This window comes from Giraffa tippelskirchi, chromosome 10, assembly GCF_054371585.1.
Source record: "Giraffa tippelskirchi isolate mGirTip1 chromosome 10, T2T-mGirTip1v1.2.pri, whole genome shotgun sequence".
NCBI lineage: Eukaryota > Metazoa > Chordata > Mammalia > Artiodactyla > Giraffidae > Giraffa > Giraffa tippelskirchi.
The window spans coordinates 29,695,943-29,719,658 of NC_137284.1; the positions used below are offsets into that span (position 1 = coordinate 29,695,943).

General features: G+C 40.6%; 2 protein-coding genes across 23 annotated transcripts in view; both read right to left on the minus strand.

Annotated features, from left to right (window-relative positions):
• Positions 1–393: 393 nt before the first annotated feature.
• NDUFC2 (NADH:ubiquinone oxidoreductase subunit C2) lies at positions 394–9,320 on the minus strand. Of its 2 annotated transcripts, none has more exons than XM_081537554.1 (3): positions 9,004–9,320; positions 2,422–2,496; positions 394–578 (listed from the first exon to the last, which is right to left on the minus strand). In XM_081537554.1, exons 1-3 carry the CDS (start codon positions 9,170–9,172, stop codon positions 529–531), a joined length of 294 nt encoding a protein of 97 aa, XP_081393680.1. In that variant the 5' UTR covers positions 9,173–9,320; the 3' UTR covers positions 394–528. The 2 variants fall into 2 exon arrangements, with proteins under 2 accessions (XP_081393680.1, XP_081393679.1); XM_081537553.1 differs by having other exon boundaries at positions 2,422–2,565.
• A 5,141-nt stretch (positions 9,321–14,461) lies between these two features.
• Positions 14,462–23,716, minus strand: part of ALG8 (ALG8 alpha-1,3-glucosyltransferase) — a 32,199-nt gene continuing 22,944 nt past the window's right edge. For 11 of the 21 annotated variants that reach the window (XM_081537563.1, XM_081537558.1, XM_081537556.1 and 8 more), the window contains 5 exons: positions 21,723–21,862; positions 20,181–20,320; positions 18,364–18,461; positions 17,979–18,051; positions 14,462–16,415 (listed from right to left, as the gene is read on the minus strand). In XM_081537563.1, the coding sequence (XP_081393689.1) occupies positions 16,184–16,415; positions 17,979–18,051; positions 18,364–18,461; positions 20,181–20,320; positions 21,723–21,862 (683 nt within the window). In that variant the 3' untranslated portion in view covers positions 14,462–16,183. Of the gene's footprint in view, positions 16,458–17,978; positions 18,052–18,363; positions 18,462–20,180; positions 20,321–21,722; positions 21,863–23,716 lie in introns of all 21 variants that reach the window. The other 10 variants (XM_081537561.1, XM_081537569.1, XM_081537567.1 and 7 more) reach the window with 7 other exon arrangements.

A 23,716-nucleotide genomic window follows, 5' to 3' on the forward strand; every position in this document is an offset into this window, starting at 1 on the left:
AGAATCGAGTCAAAATTATTCTGCATGCCTCACAAAACCTTCCATCATCTGGCTTGCTTGGTTCACTCTGCACTAGAACTGGAGCAGGTGAAACTTTTCTGTAAAAGGCCATATATTAAATATTTCAGGCTTCACAGACCATAAGGTCTCTGTCATAACCACTCAACTCTGCTGCAGAAGGAAGCAGCCATTAACATGTAAACAAATGAGCCTGGTTGTGTCCAATAAAATTGGATTGGCAGTGAGCCAGATTTGGCCCACAGGCTATTAGACTGTCAACTCTGAACCACAACTAAACTCCATTTTAAAATCTGCCAGATGTCTTCTCAAAACTAGGTGAATGGAAACTGACCATTCTCTAATGAACTGTTTTTTGACAAAAAGGACTCAGAGTGCTTATAATGACCATTTTAATCACAAGGTGTTAACGATAAGAGATTAACATAAACTTCAGATGTCATAGAAACAGTTTGACAAAATACAGAAATAACTAGTATCAATGAAACCGGAGCAAGCATTTTGGAGACTTCAACGCACTGGATGGAATTCTTCAAGAATTTCCCTGTAAGTTTTCTTATCTATAAAAAGAAAAATTACAAAAGATTTTATATCTTTAAAAAATCATACTTCCTAAAGAAACATTAACACTTAATATTCTTATAAGAACTGCTTTATTTTCTAGTCCTCAACCTAGCTTCCCAACCAGGCATTTTGTTCCACTGAATGAAGAACTGCTTTGAAAGAATCTATGGTGATGTCCAGATGGTTGTCTGGAGAGGCAAAGTGCTGCCAGAGGGATCCTGGCTGAAGGGCTGCAAGAAGGATTGAACAGGGAGGAGCCAGGAGCTGAGGTGGTCGAGCTCTCCATGCCTGCACTATTGGTGCAGGAGGCTCTTCGCACACCTGTCAGTATAATCTGCTGCTCAGAGAGAATGAGCCTGTGAGGCTATACTCACTGTCAGAGGGAGCTAGAGGAAATGCACAGGCAAAGAGCCAGAGGTATGGGTCTAAGGACTAACTGCCACTGGGTCTCCCTCTTAGAAATCAATATTCTCAAGATTCCTTCCATCTCTAACATCCAGCAGTCCTGAGCCTTCCCATCCCTGACACATCCACTATTCATGGCTTTGTACTAGTCTTTGAGCTCTTCACTGGCAAAAAAAAAAAAAAAGCCGTACCCTTCTGATCCAACAGAAACATCACATATGTGACTGAAGCATAAGGAAATTATTATTAAGAATAATACAATTTCAGGGCTAAGTAGGACCTTACAGATCACCATTCAGTCTGATGAGATTTAAAATGCTTAATTGAAATGCTTACACATTTACATAAACAGGAAAATCTAAAAATCTATACACTTACAAGTTTAAAAATTTCCTACACTCATTCATTCATGTATGCAAATATCTATATTGTATATCTGTATAAAATATAAACAAGAAAACAGCTGTACTACAGTTACATTCATAGTTGCACAAAGATAAGTAGAGTGTGGTCAGAAAATTCCTGTCTATAGCCCGATGAATCTTGAGCAGGAATTTGTAGGTGCACAGGATGGAAATAGGGCAGGAGGAAGACTAAGGGGTACAGCATGTTCACAGTGAGATAGGGCAGGTTCAGGATGGCATTTCAAGCAGCATGAGCTGAGTGACACAAGATGAGGCAGGGGTCTGTGTAGTTCAGGCAAGTCATTATTTATTAAATGCCTACTATGTGTAGGTTCTGTGCTGGAGGTGGGAGAAACAAAGATGAAGCTACAGTCCAGTGAGGAACACAGTCTGTGTGTGTAATGGGGTGGATAAAAGTCTAAGTTAAGTGTTTATACCAGGCAATTAGCTCAGCCTGGGGGGAAAAAGCCATCTTATGGAGTCTTGATTTTATCCAAAAGGTAATGGATAGCTATTTTAAGCATATCCATATTTATCCAGAGAGATGTGATTTTTGCTAAGAACAAAGGCAGAGGCAAGCTGGAGGCAAGTGCGGCAGTCTACACAGGAGATTACCAGGGCCACACAGGGTAGTGGGAGTGGCAGAAAGGGGAGTTCAGAGTTGAGAATTATTTAGGGATTAGAATGGTAAGACTTTATGACTAATGAGAAATCAAAGAGACAGCCACGAAGATGATTCCCAGGCTTCTGGCTGGAGCACCCAGGTGGACAGCAGTGCCATTCACTGAAGTAGGACACAGAAGACCAGGAGGTCTGGGTGAGCAGGGGGGACGTGAGTCCTGTTTGCTGTTTGAGGGACACAGAGGTACTCAGTCAGAAACTGGATGTATGAATTCAAGAGAATTCTGGTCTACAAAGAGGCGCAAGTCAACAGAACATAGAAGCCACTGGAGTCACAGGCATGAGAAAGATTAACTAGGGAAAATGGTACAGAGTAAGAAAGAAGTTTTCTACAATGAACTTGAAATACCTTTTTCAGGAAAATCCTCTGGATGTGACTTTATATATGAGAACATATCGTGGTCCCTCAGAGCATACATATAGTCTTGACGTTTTAAAAGATAATATCCAACAAAAACAAAGGAAGTAATATATAGAAGCTGGCGATGCAAACCTGAAATTGAAACCACAAATTCCAAAGAAAGCAAAAATCAGTCTTGTGTGTTAAAAATCACATTTTTAATGTTTTAGATAGTTTGTAATTGCTTCCAACATTCTTAAAAAAAAAAAAAGCTGTTGCATATGGATATTCTGAACACACAGCCATGACCTTGGAACATCTTCCTAAGGATATCTGGCAACTACGAAAAGCAACATTTTGTCTACAAATGTAACTATTAACAGAACCTAAAATTTTTTAAATTCATGTTTTATAAGTTTCTTCAAGGAAAAAGGTGGATAAGCACAAAAACTTGAATGGTAGACTGACAAAGAAAAAAAAAAAGGTCTTCTTTTTCAATAGGTTAACTTTAGACCTTAGACCTATACTAACTTGCATTCCAGGACGTGTTCAGGACATGACGAGTAGAGGTTAAAGGCCTCTACAAATGGTCTAAGAGCAATTTAGTTTGTCTCCATATACCGAATACTCCATTGCCATAGAAGGCAATGGCACCCCACTCCAGTACTCTTGCCTGGAAAATCCCACGGACGGAGGAGCCTGGTAGCCTGCAGACCATGGGGTCGCTAAGAGTCGGAAACGACTGAGTGACTTCACTTTCCCTTTTCACTTTCATACATTGGAGAAGGAAATGGCAACCCATTCCAGTGTTCTTGCATGGAGAATCCCAGGGACAGGGGAGCCTGGTGGGCTGCCGTCTATGGGGTCGCACAGAGTCGGACACGACTGAAGCGATTTAGCAGCAGCATATACCGAGTTGTATTTACATATCTAGTGGTTACTAAAAGAGTACACTGTATTACAAATACATCTCATTCTCTTGTGTCTTCTGAATTTTGTAATTTTGCAAGTATTACCTATTCAAAAACGACCTTTAAAAAAATCATCCTACTGGGACTTCCCTGGCGGTCCAGTGGTTAAGACTCCATGCTTCTACTGCAGGGGGTGTGCATTCGATTCCTGGTCAGGGAACTACAATCCCACATGCTGTTCAGCGCAGCAAAAAAATAAAATCATCCTATTATAATAAGGCTGGAGGGGATCAAATCATATGATCTAGCAAAGCCAAAATTTTAAATGTGAAGGGGAGATTCAAAGGTATTAACTTTATATATATATATATATATATTTTTTTTTTTTACAAAAGGCTAAGTGTAGATTTTATAGCTATGCCTCAGAATTTTATTCCTAGCCATTTTCTTATCCAACACATGCTTTCATTCCTATAGTTTTATCTATTATCCATGTACCGGTAACCCATTAGTAACGTCCAACTCAGATACCTATATGAACAACAAACATATCCAAATATTTGACAGATACGATAACATGAATTCTCCCAAACAAACTCAGTTCCTTCCCATTCATATCTCTTTTTCCTAAAAGACCCAAGTCCTGGGTAATCAGCATTCTAATTATCTTTTTTTTTCTACCTTCATCCTCTACATTCAGTCACTGTCGATCCTACCTGATAAACATTTCCTTTACTCACTTCAGGGAACTCACACTCATTTATATAACTGGTTTACCTTTCATCTCATTTTCTATTCCACGTTGACTGCAGCTTTTACCCTGTGACTAGAGGAATTTTTACTAAAACACAAATTAGTTCGTCAGTCTCTTCTTCAATTATGGTTAACAAGACCCCAATCTCCTGCATGTGGCCTCCCAGGCCCTTCATGAGCTGACTCCTCCGCCTTCATCTCCTGACACTCCCTGGTATGCATATTATGCCCAGCAACGCTGAACTACTTCTAATTCCTAACATAACCTAGGCTCCTTCATGCTTCTATACATCATGTACTGATTACTTCTCTGCCCAGCAATGTCCTGATCCTTCAAGGCTCAACTCACACAACACTTCTGCTAAGAAGCCTTCCTAAAACTTTCCTAGAGTTAAAAGGATGAATTCATCCCTCATAATATGTAAATTGCTATAGTAATTATTTCTCCCTCTAATACCAGGCAAAGTCAATGTTTCACTCATCTTTGTATATCAGCACACAGACAACACTTAATAAATATTCAATAAATGGATAAATGGCCTTGGGCAAATCAATTTACTACCTCTAAAACAAAGATAATACCTGACCGCTTTTCACAGTAGTTATTAAAAGTGTTTTGGGAAAAATTGTAAAACAATAAAAATACAAAATATCACCATGACGTGGGATTGGACAGTGCTCAGGCTATTTTGCATTCTCCCTTACCCCGAAAGGGGCTTCCCTGATAGCTCAGTTAGTAAAGAATCCGCCTACAATGCAGGAGACCCTGGTTCGATTCCTGGGTTGGGAAGATCCCCTGGAGAAGGGATAGGCTAACCACTCCAGTATTCTTGGGCTTCCCTTGTGGCTTAGCTGGTAAAGAATCCGCCTGCAATGTGGGAGACCTGGGTTTGACCCCTAGGTTGGGAAGATCCTCTGCAGAAGGGAAAGGCTACCCACGTCAGTATTCTGGCCTGGAGAATTCCATGGACACTATAATCCATGGGATCACAAAGAGTAGGACACGACTGAGCAATTTCACTTCACTTCACTTTACCCAGAAAGGAGCTTCCCAGGTGGCGCTAGTGGTAAAGAACCCACTTGTCAATGCAAGAGACATAAGAGACGCAGGTTAGATTCCTGGGTCAGGAAGATCCCCTGGAGGAGGGCATGACAACCCACTCCAGTATTCCTGCCTGGAGAATCCCATGGACAGAGGAGCCTGGTGGGCTACAGTCCATGGGGTCACAAAGAGTCAGACACGACTGAACTGACTTAGCACTGAATAGCACAGCACTTACCCCAAACAGCCACTGCTTCCCCTAATGAGCCACCTGTAATACAGCAAACCAAAGTGTGCGGTGTTCTCCCATGTGCCACTGGACTACACAGATGAAAGACCCAGACTCTCTGTGTTTACCCATATCCTGCACAGATTTCAATGGTGTCAGTGTGCCAAACCCTAAAGGCATGGCTTGGCCTCTTCTCAAGTCCCCATTTCCCTAGCCTCTTCTCTTTCAGCAGTGGTCTCCCTCTCACCATATACACAATCCCTTCACAATCATTTTCCTCTTTTTTCCTTTACTGAGTTGACCTAACCTTGAAAGCCACAGCACTCTTTGCAGAACACAAATTACTTTTACGTTAGACTAGAAATCAATACAGATTTAGTTTTGCAGACTACACTTAGATACTATCTAAGTCTAAATTTAGGGCAGGTGAGCAGTATTCAGAAACAAGGGTTTAAAAATAGGTGATGGGAGAAAAGCTTAAGAAAAAACTGTATTTAATATTTTCTGCATACTTGAAAAAGATCTGAACAGCTTGATTTCATTGACAGAATATCCCAACTACCTAGAGAAGCCAGATACTCTCCATGGCCACAGCTGGAAAAATCCACCATGTATTCCTCCTTCCCCCTTCCTCCTACTCTATTTCCATAAATTTGTATCAGAATTCATCTTTTTTCATAGATATGCCCATCTGGTTTGTAAATCTCTGGATGGTTCTATATTTCCTTGTTATCTACACACTCATTCAATAAATACTCACTGAGCATTACTATTCAGCAGACATTGAACTAGGTAAACACAGTATGCATTCAATAAATGCTGCTGAGGATAACGATTTCAATAAAGTCCTCAAGGCCTGAATTTTCCAAAGCAACAAAGGAAACTCAGGGAACTCAGGAACTCTGACCCCTAGGCCTGGGCTAAGTGCTTTACACTCATCATCTCCCCTAGTTCTCACAGCCACACAACAAGGTAGATACCATCCCTATTTCACAGATGAGGAAACTAAAGCTCACAGAAATAAGTAACTTCTCCAGAATCAAATGGCGAGTAGGGAGGAGGTGGTGCATCAAATCCGAAAGCTTGTGTCTTAACCACTGTGCTCTTCGGTCTCCCAGAAAAAGCACAAAACATTCTTTGACAACAACAAGGTAAGATTAAGTGACACAAACTTCAAATTTCAGCCAACCTTTTCTTCTTCTGGAACACCATCTCTCTGGTCTGAACCTTCTTCAGGCTCCCAAAGTACTGTCTGCTCACCCAGCTATCAAAACACCTGTCAGGCCTAGACTCATACCTGCTTGTCTCACTGACCCAATTAGGAGTTCCTCAAGAGCAGGTCAGTATTCCTTCCCATACCCAATGTGTAACAATGCTTGGCACAGAGAAAGAGCTCAGTTAAGATTGAACAAATATATGGTAAACTGTGCAACAAGAGCTAAGGAAAGGGAAATCTGTTAGCACCTTCTGTGTGCCAGGCATTTACCTACAGACTCTCGCTTAATTCTCACAAAAAGATTTGCAAAGATGAATTATTCTCCCTTTATAGGTGAGGAAACTTTAGCTCTGATCAAATAACTTGCCCAAAGTGAAAGAAATGGGAAGCAGTGGGGCAAGGCCATTTAATTCCAAAGTGGACCTCTTTCCATTACACCAAGTAACAGGCCTGGGCAAGTGTGAAGTGATAAAAACGGAGAATACTCCATAGTTCCTAGTTCATAGTGCCTAGTTCCTAGGCAGAAATGGACAAAGATCACTCATTTTTGTGGAGTGGGGTCATGTCCAAGGCAGATGAGATTTCAAGTGTATTTGCTGCTGCTGCTGCTGCCAAGTCGCTTCAGTCGTGTCCGACTCGGTGCGACCCCATAGACGGCAGCCACCAGGCTCCCCTGTCCCTGGGATTCTCCAGGCAAGAATACTGGAGTGGGTTGCCATTTCCTTCTCCGGTGCATGAAAGGGAAGAGTGAAAGTTAAGTTGCTCAGTCGTGTCCGACTCCTAGCGACCCCATGGACTGTAGCCTACCAGGCTCCTCTGTCCTTGGGATTTTCCAGGCAAGAGTACTGGAGTGGGGTGCCATTGCCTTCTCCGTCAAGTCTATTAGAGCTCTGGTTAAATGCTGACATCTGGTGGGTTGGGAGTCAATCTCCAGGCACACACACAACTGGAAGGCAAAAGAGGCACAAGTGAGGTGATTTCTGGTTGCCTGAAAGAGTGTAAGTTGCTCAGTCGTGTCTGACTCTTTGCGACCCCATGGATTGTGGCCAGCCAACTCCTCTGTCCATGGAATGCTCCAGGTAAGAATACTGGAGTGGGTTGCCATTTCCTTCTCCTGGTTGCCTGAACCACTGTATTAGTTTTCTTCCTAACTGGGCTTTTTGGCTGCAGTTTCTCACAAAATTGACCTTTTAAAACGCAAGTCCAATAACTGTATTTCCTCCAACAGCTTTCAAAAAGTATGTAAGGTTTCTGTTTGCCTGGAGAATAAACTGCCACAATCTACTTAAATCTTTGTTGCCTTATCACCCTACTCTCACTCACTCATCATCAACTGTCCCCCGTTCCCATGCTCTTGTTCCCATTCACTCTTACTAGCCTCCCATGGCTTGGAAGGCTCTCTCCAAGTATTCCTCTGACAGATCATGGCTAAACTAAAAAAATATCTCTTACAAAGTTTCCGTCTTTTTCCTTGGGAAATCCACAGACTTTAGCACAGCTACTGTGTCTCTTGGGCTTTCCAGGTGGCTCAGTGGTAAAGAATCTGCCTGCCAATGCAGGAGACGCAGGTTCCGTCCCTGGGTGGGGAAGATCCCCTGGAGAAGGAAATGGCAACCCACTCCAGTATTCTTGCCTGGAGAATTCCATGGACAGAGGTGCCAGGCTGGGCCCATGGGGGTCGCAAAGAGTCAGACACGACTGGGCACGCACACAGTGTGTCACTTACTATCACGGTTGGTCTCTGACAGGTGGACACGGACTTACTGGGAAATACAGCCCAGTGATTTACAGCCCTCACTCAACGTGAGGTCCCCGGACCAGCAGTATCTGGGAGACTGGGACCACGAGGTCTCTCTCTCTCTCTCCAGGGCTAATGAATCATAATCTGCATTTTAACAAGACCCTCAACTTATTAGTATGCACATTAAATCTGAGAAGTGCTGGTTCTAAAAGTAGACTCTTGGGGTTTACAAACAGACTGTGCTACTCACGACCTTGGCCAAGCTGCTTTAACCTTTCTAAGGCTGTTTTCCCACTGTGGCTAATACTTCCCGCTCTGTCTTACCCCACGGCGTTTGCTGACTAAATGCTATAATGCATGCAGTGTTAGTAGAGCACTGGATAGACTGATCACTCATTTCGGCACCCTTACAACGCGAACTGATTGGGGAGCAAGGAGTTCCGTCCGGGGTCCTTCACAGACTCACTGCGAGGTCGTGGATTGCGCTGCATCTCAGTTTCCTGAAATGACACTCTAGCCGGCCCGATTCTGAGAAGCTCAAGGGGAGCGGATACCTCCCCTTGAGGGAGAGAGGCGAGACGGGGCCAGTTAATACGAAAAGGCCCGGAAAAGCGGAGGCACCTCAGGCAGCCTAAGGCATAGCCGGCCCTCAGCCCTACGACCCCAGCTCCTCCCGGCCGATCCCGTCCGCGCCCTCACCGGCCGACAGCACCGGCCTCCGCCGGATCGCGTTATCAATCAGGCCGGAGCAGTAGCCCAAGAAGCCGACGAAGCCGAGCCGCGGGTCCGTCAGTTTCGGCGGCGGCAGGCTCCGGGCCTCATCAGGCAGGAACTGTAAGGGCGCTCGGGCCTGCCGTCCAGTCATCATGGTGACACCGTTTCCACTTGAGGCCTGGCTTCAGACCTTCAGCTACAAAGAAAACCACCGGGACCACTGCAGGGGCCCAAGACAAGAGCTTTCACCTCCGAGCGCCGGGCTGAAGGGCATGGCGCAGGGCGGTGCGGTACGCAAAGGCTTCCCCGGGCGCGCTGCTGCCGGAACCGCGCGGGCGAGGTTCCGGGCTACTACGTGTCCCACGTCGCTAGTCTCCCGGCCGGCGCTAACGCCACAAGTAGAAGTTCAGGGGCTAGGTACCTATCGAGCAGTCCAGGAAACGAGCCAAACCCGGAGCAGACTAGGAGACGTTGCTTTTTTCACCCAGTCTCCCTTGCCCGCTGGAGAAGGAAACGGCAACACACTCCAGTATTCTTGCCTGGAGAATCCCATGGACAAGAGAGAAGCCTGGAGGGCTACAGTCCATGGGGGAGCAAATTGTCAGACACGACTGAGCGACTAACACACACCCTTGGCCGTAACTGTCTCTCCTTCCTCCGCCCTAGAATGTTCCTTCGGCAAGAATTTATTTTTGTATCCATAACTCCAAGTGGGCTTGATGGGTAGTTTTAAGCAACGTAATTGACATCAAATAAAAACTAGTTTTCTTTTTCTGAGTTTCCCGTCGTTCATCTGCATAGGAACACCCTTCACAAAGCCTCAAATTAAGGTCCAGCCAGCCATAAAGAATTCGGAGAATCCCAGGGCTGGATCATTTAGCTAAACTCTCAAAATTCAGTCTGGGTCTTTAGGTCCTTGCACGTCGCTGAGGGACGAGGTGTTTCCTAAAGATTTGAAGAATGGAAAAAACAAGAGAGAGAGAGAGTGAATCTATAATATTCTGCCAAGTAATTGTCCAGTCTCTGGTCATCTGCCTCCAACTCCGATCTTTGAAAAGCTCTCTGTTTAGACAGCCCTTGCTTATAAGGCGCTGAAATGTCTTCAGCATTTTATTTAGAAGAATGCTGATTAAACCAGAGATTAACGCAAAGCCGTATGCCTCAGGTATTGATTTCCAAAGTGGAAGAATTAAGTATCAGCTAATAAAGGATGAGACTTTTATGCCTACAAAAAGGACTCCCAGATCTGTAACATTTAAAGTTAGGAACTTCCAAAGGAATGTATATTGGAACAGTTTCTTGGAAGGCAGTGAATGTTTTGACCTAGTAATTACCCGTCTGAGAATCTGCCTTACGTAAATACTAGTAGGACACATGAAAGAGGTATTTTTTTTCACAGTCTAATTTTACTTATTTAGCTGCGCCTTGGTTGCTGCCAGCAGATTTTTCTCTCGTTGTGGATCAGGGTTTAGTTGGCCATCAGCATGTGGGACCTTAGTTCTTTGACCAGGGATCTAACCTGTATCTCCTGCATTGGAAGGTGGATTCCTAACCAGGGAAGTCCTTGCACACTTTTATTTATTCTTTTTAAACCATAGTCTTTCTTTTAAAATTATATCAAGAGTGAAAACCATCAAAAACCTACCTTAGGATTATGTTAATTTTGAAAACTAGATGGTCTGTTAGGCAAACACAAATATTCAATATTGCTTACACATTCTTCTCCAGTCTTCTTGGTCCAGTCTCTTTTAAGAAACTTAAGACATACAAAAACAAAAATACAAAGAACAGTATAACAAATACCCATATGCTGTTACTCAGAATTAATTGTTAATATTTTTTATATTTATTTTAAAAGGAAATAAAACACTATAAATATAGAACCTTTTCCCATCCTCCTCAGAGACAATCATAACGAGTTTAGTGTGTACACTTACAGTTCACTTTTTATATTTTTACATATATTTAGTATGTATTATGTAGGCTTTAAAATTTTACCTAAATTGTATGAGTCAGTGTTCCTGTTTTCTCTCACTTTCATCATTCCACATAATGTTTTGAGATCCATCCACGATGATATAGAAAGATCAAGCTCATTCCTTTTGATTACTGTATGATATTCCATTATATAAATAAGTTACATTTTAGTCACCCATTACCCTTTTGATGGATATTTAAGTTGTGTTTCATTTCTTTTTCATTTATTTAAGACTGTACTCCAAAGTCTAGGGTCTAGAGAAGCTTTTGGGCATGTGAACCAGGACTAAGAGACATATAAGAATATTATATTACAAGGAGTAATATCCATTAGTAATAGCCTCAAGCTAGAAACATTTAAAATGTCCATTAAGAGCAGAATAGAGGATAAGTTGTCATGTTTTCATTCAAAGGTATATCCAGTATGATGAACTTAAAAAAAGAGGATCATGTTAAAAAAAAGATTAAGAGATCAGAAAAAAAGATGTTAGAAGACAATAAATGATTCCATGTATAAAGTTCAATATTAGGCAAATATACACTATTTAGAGATACCCATATTAGTAGTAAAATTATAAAGCATGAAAAGGATTAACACAAATATTTAGAATATTTAGTTACCTCTGTGGGATTTTCTTGGACCAGGGATCAAACCCATGTCCCCTGTGTTGGCAAATGGATTCTTAACCACTGGACCACCAGGGAAATCCAATCACTTTTTTTGGATAAATTAAAATTTTAACTTTTTAAGTTGTGGTAAAAAACATAACATTAAACTTATCATCTTAACCATTTCTAAGTGTATAGTTCAGTAGTGTTAAGTATATTCACATTGTTGTATCACAGATCTCTAGAACTTTAATCTTGCAAAACTGAAACTCTCTACCATTGAATGCTAATTCCCTTTCCCTCCTACCCCCAGCCCTTGGTAACTATCTTCCTACTGTCTGTTTCTATGATTTTGACCACTTCAGATACACAGGAGTGGAATTACACAGTCTTTGTTCTTTTGTGACTGGCTTATTTCATTTAGCAGAATGTCCTTAAAGTTTATCCATGTTGTTGCATGTGACAGGATTTCCTCCTCCCCCCTTGTTTTTTTGGCCTCACTACATGGCTTTCAGGAACTTCGTTCCCCAACCAGGGATTGAACCCCAGCCCTTGGCAGTGAAAGCGTGGAGACCTAACCACCAGACCGCCAGGGAATTCCCAAGATTTCCTTTCCTTTTAAGGCTGCATAATACTCCGTTGTAAAATGTATATGCAACATTTTATCTACCTGTCCCTCTGCTGATGTCCATTTGGGTTGTTTCCACCTCCTAGCTATTGTGAAATAATGCTATAATGAACACAGATGTGCAAAAATTTCCTCAAGATCCTACTTTGAATTCTTTTGGATATATACCCAAAAGTGGGATTGATGATTCATATGGTAATTATATTTTTTATTTTTTGAAGAACCTTTATACTGTTTCTCCACAATGGCCAAACCATTTTACATTTCCATAGTGCTTAAGGGTTCCACTTTCTCCACATCCTTGTCAACACTTCTTATTTTCCATTCTTTTGATAGTGGCCATCCTATAAGGGTGTGGTTTTGATTTGCATTTTTCTTATGATTAGTGATGTTGAGCATCTTTTCATGTGCTTGTAGGCCATTTGTATATGTTTGGAGAATTATCTATTCAGTCCTTTGTCCATTTTTAAATTGAGTTGCTTGGTTCTTTTTGTTGTTGGGTTGTAGAAGAGCCCTGTATATTCTATATATTAATCCTTTATCAAATATATGATTTCCAAATATTTTCTTTCATTCCATAGGTTGCCTTTTCACTCTATTGATTGTTTCTTTTGAAAGTGAAAGTCGCTCAGTTGTGTCCAGCTCTTTTGTGACCTCATGGACTATACAGTTCATGGAATTCTCCAGGCCAGAATACTGGAGTGGGTAGCTGTTCCCCTTTCCAGGGGTTCTTCCCAACCCAGGGATCAAACCCAGGTCTCCTGCATTGCAGGCGGATTCTTTACCAGCTGAACTACCAGGGAAGCCCTGTTTCTTTTGAGGCGCAGTCCAATTTGTCAATTTTTGCTTTTGGTGCCTATATTTTTGGTGTCATATCCAAGAAAATCACTACCAAACCTGATGTCCTACAGCTTTCCACCTATGTTTTCTTCTAGGAGTCATCTTCCTGGCTCTTACATCTCTCTAGACACTAGAATATAAATTCTTGAGTGCAGGAATATGTCTTTTTTGTTCACCTTTAGATCTCCAGCACCTAGCACAGCACATGACACTCAGTAGGAATTCAGCAAATATTTGAAGCAATAATGAATTGCTTTTCAAACTTTAGGAAGGATTAAAAGGGGGGTAATACATAGTATAACACCTGCCATGTAGTATGCTCTCAGCAGAAAGGGCCACAATGTGGGACCTCCCCTTTGTGTACCCTTTGAAGGGTTGTCACAATGGGAATAAAACATCATTATATGGTTTCAGAGACCACTGGTAAGTTAGAGGAAGAAAAATATGAATTCAGCACTAAATGCCCTAAGAAACAGCTGTGCATGTGGAAGGGGATGCTTTACACAATGGTGAACACCTTGACACTGCCTAATCAGCTATCTATTCATTCAGGAAAACTATAAAAAAATTAATCCTCCCTGAGCGCTCTTCTGAGAGGCTCTACGATTCTGTACATAGGTATACTATGGGTCCAGTCCTTTTTATAGTTGTCTTATGTATATAGTATACTGTTTTTAGTTCTGACTCCTATAAACAGAGTAGAATAGTGTTGCTTATCAGTCAGTTCTGCAAGGATTTACCTTCTACAGTTGCTGACGGACAGTACACTCTGTGCTTCAGACAGAGGAAATTAAGGTGATGACAGGATGAAGCATTCTTTGCTTCAGATGGAGAAAACTAATTTGATAACAGGATGTTCTGTGCTTTGGACAAGCTGGTCCTTTACAGTTAGATGTGTACCTTAGGAAGAATTTTAATGAACCCAGATTCTTGCATCTTCCCGTACACAGAAGAGCACTAAAATTATTGATATCTGTTTTTCATGAATAGCAGTAATCTTTTTACCAAAATGTATACTTAACTGCATGTATTCCCTAGCTCAAAAGTCACATATATACTTGAATCTCTCCCTTCTTCTTCAGAGCAGTTCTCTCAGAGCTACTGAGAAGGTGTTTCCTAGGCTACATCCCTTACTACAGTCCTTGAATAAACCTGAAATAACTCCTATGTTGTGTGTGTGTTTTTTCAGTCAACACTTCTGAGACTGAAAAAAAAAAAAAAAAAAAACATTTACTGACCTTTCTATAAAGTGGAGATGCCAAACACGGGACTTTACTGTGAGAAACTAAAGGCTATATTGATTCAGGTTTTTGAGATTTGTAAAATTATTCTAATTTCAGTTGTCATTAGCTCAGTAGCCCACTTATTTGGAACACAAAAAAGCAGGCAGAAGGGCCAAAAGAATTTTTTATTTTCACCCTGATCATACTGGAAGAGTAATTTTATCTAACTGCTTAAGAGTAAAACATCTTTTTTCAAAGATTTTAATAGTATATTTTTTCTCCCATTAAATGCAAATGAAACTGCATGGACTACAAATAGGGGGCAATTCTCTCTGACACTGAAGTGCTTCCTTCACAAATAGTAGTTTCTAGGTGGAAATTATTAACAAGGAGAACTATGCCAGTGTTGGGCTGGAAAGAGGGGAGGGCAACTTGTTCCCTCCCAGTTCTGTCTCTACCTCCTCAACCTGGGAAAATATATTGTGATCAAGAATACCAAGTCCTTTCCACTTTTCTTTTCCTCCCACTTGTTAAATTTTGGCACATTGCATGTAAATTAAACAGCAAGTAAAAAATGGGTTTCATATGTATCTTATTTGTTTAAATTTTGATAGTAACTTTGCTTGTTTTCACTTACAGATTTCAGAACATTTTGAAATGGCATTTTGAAGTTGAATCTTGAAGTGCAGACAATCAAGTGATAGGGTGTAAAAGTCAGCAGAGAGAGGAAAGAAAGGAAGTGGCAAGAAATGAAAGGAAGTAGAGGTAGGAAACAGCATGGCACACCAGGAATTCTAAGTTGTCGGGACAGCTGGAGCCCAGGGTACAACGGGGAACTGTGGTGAGGAAACGAGGCTAGAGAGGCTGTGCTTCCCCCCCTCCTTGGGCAAAAATCCCCATCTTTATCTCTGAATGAGACCCAAAAGAAGACCTGGAAAATAGAGTGAATTTAAGAGATGGATAACTGGATTAGCACCCCAGGATTCTATTGACCTTGGACTCTCTCTGATCTTCTTAGGGGGACAATGGGTAAATAAAACGTGCAAGTTCCTAGTGACAGCTAGATAAACATTGGCTAAATTGGAATGTGCTGCAGATACTAGGCAATCTGGGGTCCTGGTTAAAGTGTATGAAGTACTCTAAAGGTATGGGGAAGACTAGATCGGGCTGGGAAAAAAAAAAACACTTAAGACTGTTCACACAGGAAAGTTTAAGGAGTGATCCTATTGAATTTGGAGTACTTGCTTTTAGAATAAATGAACTGCAGAAGATGTCCTTAACTCAATGTAAGAGCAGAGTGTTCTATAATCTCTGGTGACTGGCTGAACAGTTCATTAAATATTGTCTTTGTGAGTACTGTCGATGCATGATTTCAATAGAAAAAAAAAAGCACCTCCTGGAACAAGGTGTACAGAATGGGGATTAGTGCACACCATTTGCTTGTGTGCACACTAATAGGAAAATGGAGGAGCTGGAAATAATCCAAAAAGTTTTTTGTGCATAAATACAAAATGGTTATTTTATTTATACTTCCCTTAGCACATGATCTTAATTATGCTTTATATCCTGACGATGGTTATCATAGGCTACAGATAATCATGCTGTTGATCAGACTCCCTTCTTGCCTAGAGCACACAGCAGTCTCAATGACAATTTTAAAAGGGGAAGGTGAGATTTGTTTCAGATGTATTTCACTGCTTATGGAGGACAAGTGGCTTCTCACCATGGTGACAATCAGGTTGCTAGGCTGGGCAAGGCCAAGTTTACAAGAATGGTCCTCCCACAGATTTATTGAAATGAATGGTTCATGCTACCAGCAACTTTCTTCAAGTTCTAATTAATTTCCCATGAAATAATTGCTTGGAATACATCTAAGCAGCTCCTTTACTCACTGCTTCTTTGTCTTGCTTATAGGAGGGTCAGTCAATACTGAAACATACAGTTTGAACCAAGCATATGTGATGCCCACTGCACAATACACTGAGGTCAGTAACAAAGGGATAAACGGGTACTTTAGGTTCCAGGAGGTGAAAGGGAATACAAATTCACAGAAGACTTCTAGAGGTCCCAGGCCAAGAAGGTAGAAAGTTTCCATCCAATTAAAAAGAGGTTTTTCTTTTCTGAAGAAAAAAGGAGAGAAGTCTGATTTTAGATGAGTCATTCTGCTCTTGCAAACATTTCTCAACCAAAGGTGCCCTGTCTTGATGTGAAGTGCAGCTAAAGCCAGAGTCGAAAGAATGCAAAAAATTTCACATTTAGATAAAAGTGATAAAACTATATCATTCCATTAACTCAACAATCCAAATTACCTAATCATCATCTATGCTGTCACTTAGTTGAAACTGCTGGGGGAGATCTAGCTATGCATTTGGAAGAGAAAAGGGGGCTGGATACTGTGACATTGGAATAAGAATATGGTAAACAGTACATAATTTTTGTTTGGTAAACTCATATAAAATTTGTTAACCATTTTTGATTGCAATTAAGTAGTATTAAGTATATTGATAATGCTGTACAACCATTACCATCATCCACTTTCAAAACATTTTCAACACCCCAGAAAGAATCTTTGGAGGCAGTAAAGCAGTAATAGCTCCCTATCCAGCACCACCACTGTTCCCACAGGTCCCTGTAACCACTAATTTACTTTCTGTCTCTATGAATTTGCATAGTCTAGATATTTCATATAAATGAAATCATACTATATTTGTCCTTTTTGTGTCTGGCTTATTGCACTTGGCCTAAGTTTTCAAGGTTCATCCATGTTGTAGTACATCTCAGAACTTAATTCCTTTTTCTGGATGAGTAATATTTCATAACATCTATTTCTACTATTTTGTTTATTCATTTGTTGATGGACATTTGCGCTGTTTCTACCTTTTGGCTACTATGAATAAAACTGCAATGAAAACTGGTGTACAAGTATCTGTTTTTTGTTTTTAATATTTATGTATTTATTAATCTGCACCGTGTCTTAGTTGCAGCACACAGGTCCTTTGATTTTTGGTGCAGCATGCAGGACCTTTTAGTTGCTATATGTGAACTTTTGAGGTGTGGCATGTGGGATCTAGTTCCCTGACCAGGGATCAAACCCGTGCCCTGTGCATTGAGAGCATGAGTCTTCGCCACTGGACCACCAGGGAAGCCCCTACAAGTATCTGTTTTGAGCCTCTATTTTCAGTTCTTTTGGGTATATATCTAAGAGTAGAATTGAGTTTTAATTATAATTGAGTTTTAGTATAATTAGGCATATGAGGTTTTAAGAACACCAGATATAAACCATAAGCTTTAAAAAATTATACAGGTAACATTGTTTAGAAAAGAAAAAAAATTCCACCCACAATTCCAAGATATGTAAGAATTTTTCACGTATCTTTTGGTTTTAAGTATCTGTATTTATGTGATTTACTTATAATGCATATTTTACACTCCATTGTTTCAGTTTTCATAAAAGGTTTTAATTTAATCTAGGTAGTCCCTTGTCAAATATTCCCCCAAACTAAAGCCATCTTGTCATGTCAGAGTGATGGAATACGGGTAATTTCTCCTGCTAGTGCTGATATTTTGTAATGTTGTGATATTACCACTAATACTTAAAAAATTAAAATGTAAAAGACTTAATCATTTAGGAGTAAACACTTCACAAGAGTAAAAAGAATTTTAAATGTACTTTTTTAGATTACCTGAACAGAGTCTTCAGGGAGGAAATACTATAGATGGTAAACAGTAACATGAGTAAGATTTTAATGGGAAGTTCTGTTAAAAGAATAAAAAGGTACATATGATAATTAAGTTGGTAAGAGGAAGGTTTATGATACTTAAGGGAATATAATCACAATGACACAGCTATATAGTGCTAGGAATGCTTTTTGAGCTTAACTATGCGTTTTTGTGACATCTAAAGATACTGAGAATTAGGGATATATTGGAGGTTTTATTTAAGAGAATGGATGAGCTCTCTCTTTCTAAGAGACTTTAAGGTTGTTTAAATCAGATAGCATTGATCTGTAGGCTCTGATGTAAATGCATGACAATCAAATAGACCTCTCTTAAAAAGAAGCTATTTACCTGGTGCAGTGAAGAGCAGAGGGAAGAGGGAATAATGTCCTGTTGTGGTCAGAATCAGAAAAATCGAAGCATCTACTGCTTTTCCCACCGATAAGAGGCTGAAAATAAAAATTCTTATAATTAATTCTTAGTGTAATTCATTAAAACATCAAATGAAGCTTATACTTGCAAATAGTTATATATATATGTATATATATAATATTATTTCTAGAACTGGCTTTGCATAAAATAACATACTGATCTTTGCTACAAGTCCAATTCAATTGAGAATGTTAATTTTTTTTTTTTTTTTAATTTATTTAGTTGCAGTATGTGGGATCTAGTTCCCTGACCAGGTATAGAACCCAGGCCCCCTGCATTGGGAGCAAGGAGTCTTAGCCACTGAGCCACCAGGGAAGTCCCTTGAGAATGTTAATTTTTTTAGTGGGAAACTTGAAGCAATACATAGAAGAATGTACCACACTGAATCAGGGAACACTCAAAAAAGAATCTTGTCTCTGAGCAACTGTCTCCTCAAAGAAAGGAATATTGTGGGGTTGGGAGCTGCCTAATAGTGGTAGACAGGGAAACTGGACTTGGGAGATTTATTTCCAACCCTATAGCTCTTCTCTGGGACAATGCCCCACATGTGCTGGTATTCAATTAGAATTCTAAATAAAGACATTAGGAATTTTGCTCTATTTTTTACTTTGGAAACTCCAAGTTGCTAAATGAACTCAGACAAGACACATACTGATCTGACATATTCGCTTAAAGTTCTTTCAGAGCTTAAATGATGCCTCTCAGGATTTAAGAAAAAGCTTAAGAAAAGGGCTAATTCTATTACCATCTATGTAATTGGGTTTCAGTTGTACATAAAATGGACACATTGTGCTTTTTTTTTTTTTTTAGCATGGCACAGTGAAAAGAACTTCAGATTCACTATGGTAAGATTCAGGTTAAAGTCCTAACACTACTATTTGCTAGCTGTGTGACTTTGGATAAGTCAAACTTTGAGCCCCAGTTTCTGGGGCTTTACAAAGACGGGATAATCATTTATCCTAATTATCTTATAGGCTGTTGTGAGGCTCAAAAGAAAGAATGCTGCTGCTGCTGCTAAGTCGCTTCAGTCGTGTCCAACTCTGTGCGACCCCATAGATGGCAGCCCACCAGGCTCCGCCGTCCCTGGGATTCTCCAGGCAAGAATACTGGAGTGGGTTGCCGTTTCCTTCTCCAGTGCATGAAAAGGAAAGGTGAAAGTGAAGTCTCTCAGTCGTGTCTGACTCTTAGCGACCCCGTGGACTGTAGCCTACCAGGCTCCTCCGTCCATGGGATTTTCCAGGCAAGAGTACTGGAGTGGGGTGCCACTGCCTTCTCCGAAAGAAAGAATACAAAAGCACAAAACAAAATCCCAACAAACAGCAAAAACAGTTCTGAAAACTCTGAAGCGCTATGTGTATGTTAGGTATTATGGACTCACTCCTTACTTTGACTAAACAACACCCAACAAGGAACTGTGGGTGTGATGACATCAAATACCATGTTTTTTTTTCATATTCTGCTGTCATTCAAAATCCAGCAGTAACAGACTGGTATCTTGACTCTTAATCACCACAGGACCCTTTACCAAAAAATGCAGGAACAATATGGGCAGTTCTGCATAGCTTAGAACTTTCACAGGTGCAAGGATACCAAATTAAGCATCCCCACTCTGTCCAGGTATAAATCTGTTCCCACACGTCTTTGCCTATCCCACTGAACAGGTCAAGGGACAGAGCAGACGGAAAACAACAGGATCACTGTGAAATATGCCAGAAGTGCTGACTAACTGAGCTTACCTCATTGGGAGAACTGCAAGGAGTATGGCTTTTTCATGGACGTGCCAACCAAACATGAAGGAGCTCAAGGCACAAAGAATTAGACATCGGAGAAAGCCTCTGGGCCCTTGAGGTTTAAACCAAAGACAGAAAACAGAGGGCTAGAAACAATAGGCAAAGATAAAACTTCAGTATCATTTAAAATAGGCTTTACTGAAACATCATTAGGTGAATATAATTTACATCATCTCTGAAAAATAGTAGCTCATTATTCTCCACCAAACTGAGATAATTCGCTTTGTGAACAGTCCACCAAAAGTTAACATAGAAACACTACTCAGGAAAAAAAAAGCATTTGGAAATATATATTTAACTCATTAAAATTAATTCTACTCATCCAAATTAATAAGGAATGATAATTAAGTTCTAGAATAGCCAGTATAACCCCCTATTACACCTTCATAATTAGTTAACTAATAGTCACTGAACTTATTAGGTCAAACTACAAAAGTTCATCGATACTGTGGCGCTAATAATAAATTAAATCTTAGCATATTAATAAACAAACACCAGGGACTTCCCTGATGGTCTAGTGATTAAGACTTTAATGTCATCCAATGCAGAGGGTCCAATGCAGAGGGTGCGGGTTCAATTCCCACATACCTCGTGGGCAAAAACCAGATCACAAAATAAACAATTTTGTACCAAATTCAATAAAACTTTAAAAATGGTCCACATCAAAAAAAATCTTAAAATAATAATAATAAGCAAACATCTAACTCTGTGAGCTGGAGAAGTATAATTTATAAGAAATCCAAGGCCTTCCACATGCAGCTTACAAGGCTGAAATTCTAGGAAAAAGTTTAACCTCAGTTAGAACATGTGGATAAATAGGCCAACGGGGCTTAATTACCTACCAGTACTGCCATGCAATTAAGTGGGGTCAGGTATCTTGTGAGTAGGCTTGATTATTCAGAAACAAAAATTAAAACTGAGTGTAATTAGATATGACTGAGTTATTTATATTGACTTCTACTAAAATTATATCATGAAATTGACTTCATCATGATCACTAACAAAAACAACTTTGAGTGATGCCTATAATAGCATCTGACTCATATAAGATTCTTATCTGATGCTCAAACAGCCACTGTGACATCTCAGCTGATTATCAAGACAAAATATCCAGGCAGTCCAGAAAAATTTAGACTTTTGATCAGTTCGCCATGGATGAAAACAAAAACCTGATGTCCTTACTACACTGTCCTCTTTCTCCACGGTGTGGTCCAAGTTCCCTCCCCTGGGCTTTTCATTCTTTTTCATCTGCTGGGGAACAGATGGTCTATTAGCCTCTCGTGAGGACCTCTCTCAAAGAGGCTTTACTAGTAATCCTTCCTTATGGTGTTCAAAGTTACCCTAAGAATTGCTAGGAAATGCCTCAATCTGCAGCAGGATTACAGCCATGGAATTTATCCTATGGTTGGGAAAACCTGAAATTCAACCAGCCACACAAAAGAAAAGGAGAGAAAACTCAAGAAATGAGGACCACGTGTGAATTCTTACCAACATGGCAATCAGAGTGCAGATAAAGGTGGCCAAGGGCGTCACTGAGGGAAGGACTGTGTGTTGGAACTGCTGAACTAAACCACTTGTCATTGAGGCCTTGGGAATCTTGTTGGGGTCAAGAAGTTTCAGTTCTAAACCTACAGAGTAAATAGACATTTTATTTTGTTTTGTTTTGATCAATGGCACACCATGTGTTATGTGGCTTCCTTGGTGGCTCAGCTGGTGAAGAATCCGCCTGCAACGCCGGAGACCTGGGTTAGTCCCTGGGTCGGGAAGATCCCGTGGAGAAGGGAATGGCAACCCACTCCAGTGTTCTTGCCTGCAGAATCTCACAGACAGAGAAGCCTGGCGGGTTACAGTCCCTGGGGTTGCAAAGAGACGGACATGACTGAGCAACTGATACTTCCACACCGTATTTTACCAATCAATTCCTTGAGGAAAAAAAAGAATATGTTACTAAATCTTATGACTGCTTCAAGGTCAAGATTTCATTAACTCAGTCCCACAATATTCTACCTAAAATGCCTCTGGTTTACAGTGTGGTTATCTGTATTGGAACAGAAAACCTCGCTGGCAGGTAGCATGGATAGCAATTCGCTCTCATCTCTAAAATGAAGCAAGCTTTCTCAAATACTACCATGTCACAAGCCAGCTTTGAATCCTTCCTTGACTATGGGATAAAGTCTATATTCCTAAGCATAGCCCACAGTATCTTCCATGATCTAGCCCTTCCACCTTGCCAGACTCATCTGCTTCACCTTGTTAAATACAGTTTGGCTGCAATGAACTGACATACCCCTCAGGCACCTGTGTCCCTTTGCACAGACTACTTTTGCATAGAATGGCCTACTCATTTTGCACAGCTAACTCCTAATTCACTTAACTAAGAAAGCTCCATGCAAAGATGGGCTCGATAAAGGACAGAAATGGTATGGACCTAACAGAAGCAGAAGAGATTAAGAAGAGGTGGCAAGAATACACAGAAGAACTGTACAAAAAAGATCTTCACGACCCAGATAATCACGATGGTGTGATCACTCACCTAGAGCCAGACATCCTGGAATGTGAAGTCAAGTGGGCCTTAGAAAGCATCACTACAAACAAAGCTAGTGGAGGTGATGGAATTCCAGTTGAGCTATTTCAAATCCTCAAAGATGATGCTGTGAAAGTGCTGCACTCAATATGCCAGAAAATCTGGAAAACTCCACAGGACTGGAAACGGTCAGTTTTCGTTCCAATCCCAAAGAAAGGCAATGCCAAAGAATGCTCAAACTACCACACAATTGCACTCATCTCACACGCTAGTAAAGTAATGCTCAAAATTCTCCAAGCCAGGCTTCAGCAATATGTGAACCATGAACTTCCAGATGTTCAAGCTGGTTTTAGAAAAGGCAGAGGAACCAGAGATCAGATTGCCAACATCCGCTGGATCATCGAAAAAGCAAGAGAGTTCCAGAAAAACATCTATTTCTGCTTTATTGACTATGCCAAAGCCTTTGACTGTGTGGATCACAATAAACTGTGGAAAATTCTGAAAGAGATGGGACCATCTGACCTGTCTCTTGAGAAACCTGTATGCAGGTCAGGAAGCAACAGTTAGAACTGGACATGGAACAACATGTCCAAATAGGAAAAGGAGTACGTCTAGGCTGTATATTGTCACCCTGCTTATTTAACTTATATGCAGAGTACATCATGAGAAATGCTGAGCTGGAAGAAACACAAGCTGGAATCAAGATTGCTGGGAGAAATATCAATAACCTCAGATACGCAGATGACACCACCCTTATGGCAGAAAGTGAAGAAGAACTAAAGAGCCTCTTGATGAAAGTGAAAGAGGAGAGTGAAAAAGTTGGCTTAAAGCTCAACGTTCAGAAAACTAAGATCATGGCATCTGGTCCCATCACTTCATGGGAAATAGATGGGGAAACAGTGGAAACAGTGTCCAACTTTATTTATGCTGATGGTGATTGCAGCTGTGAAATTAAAAG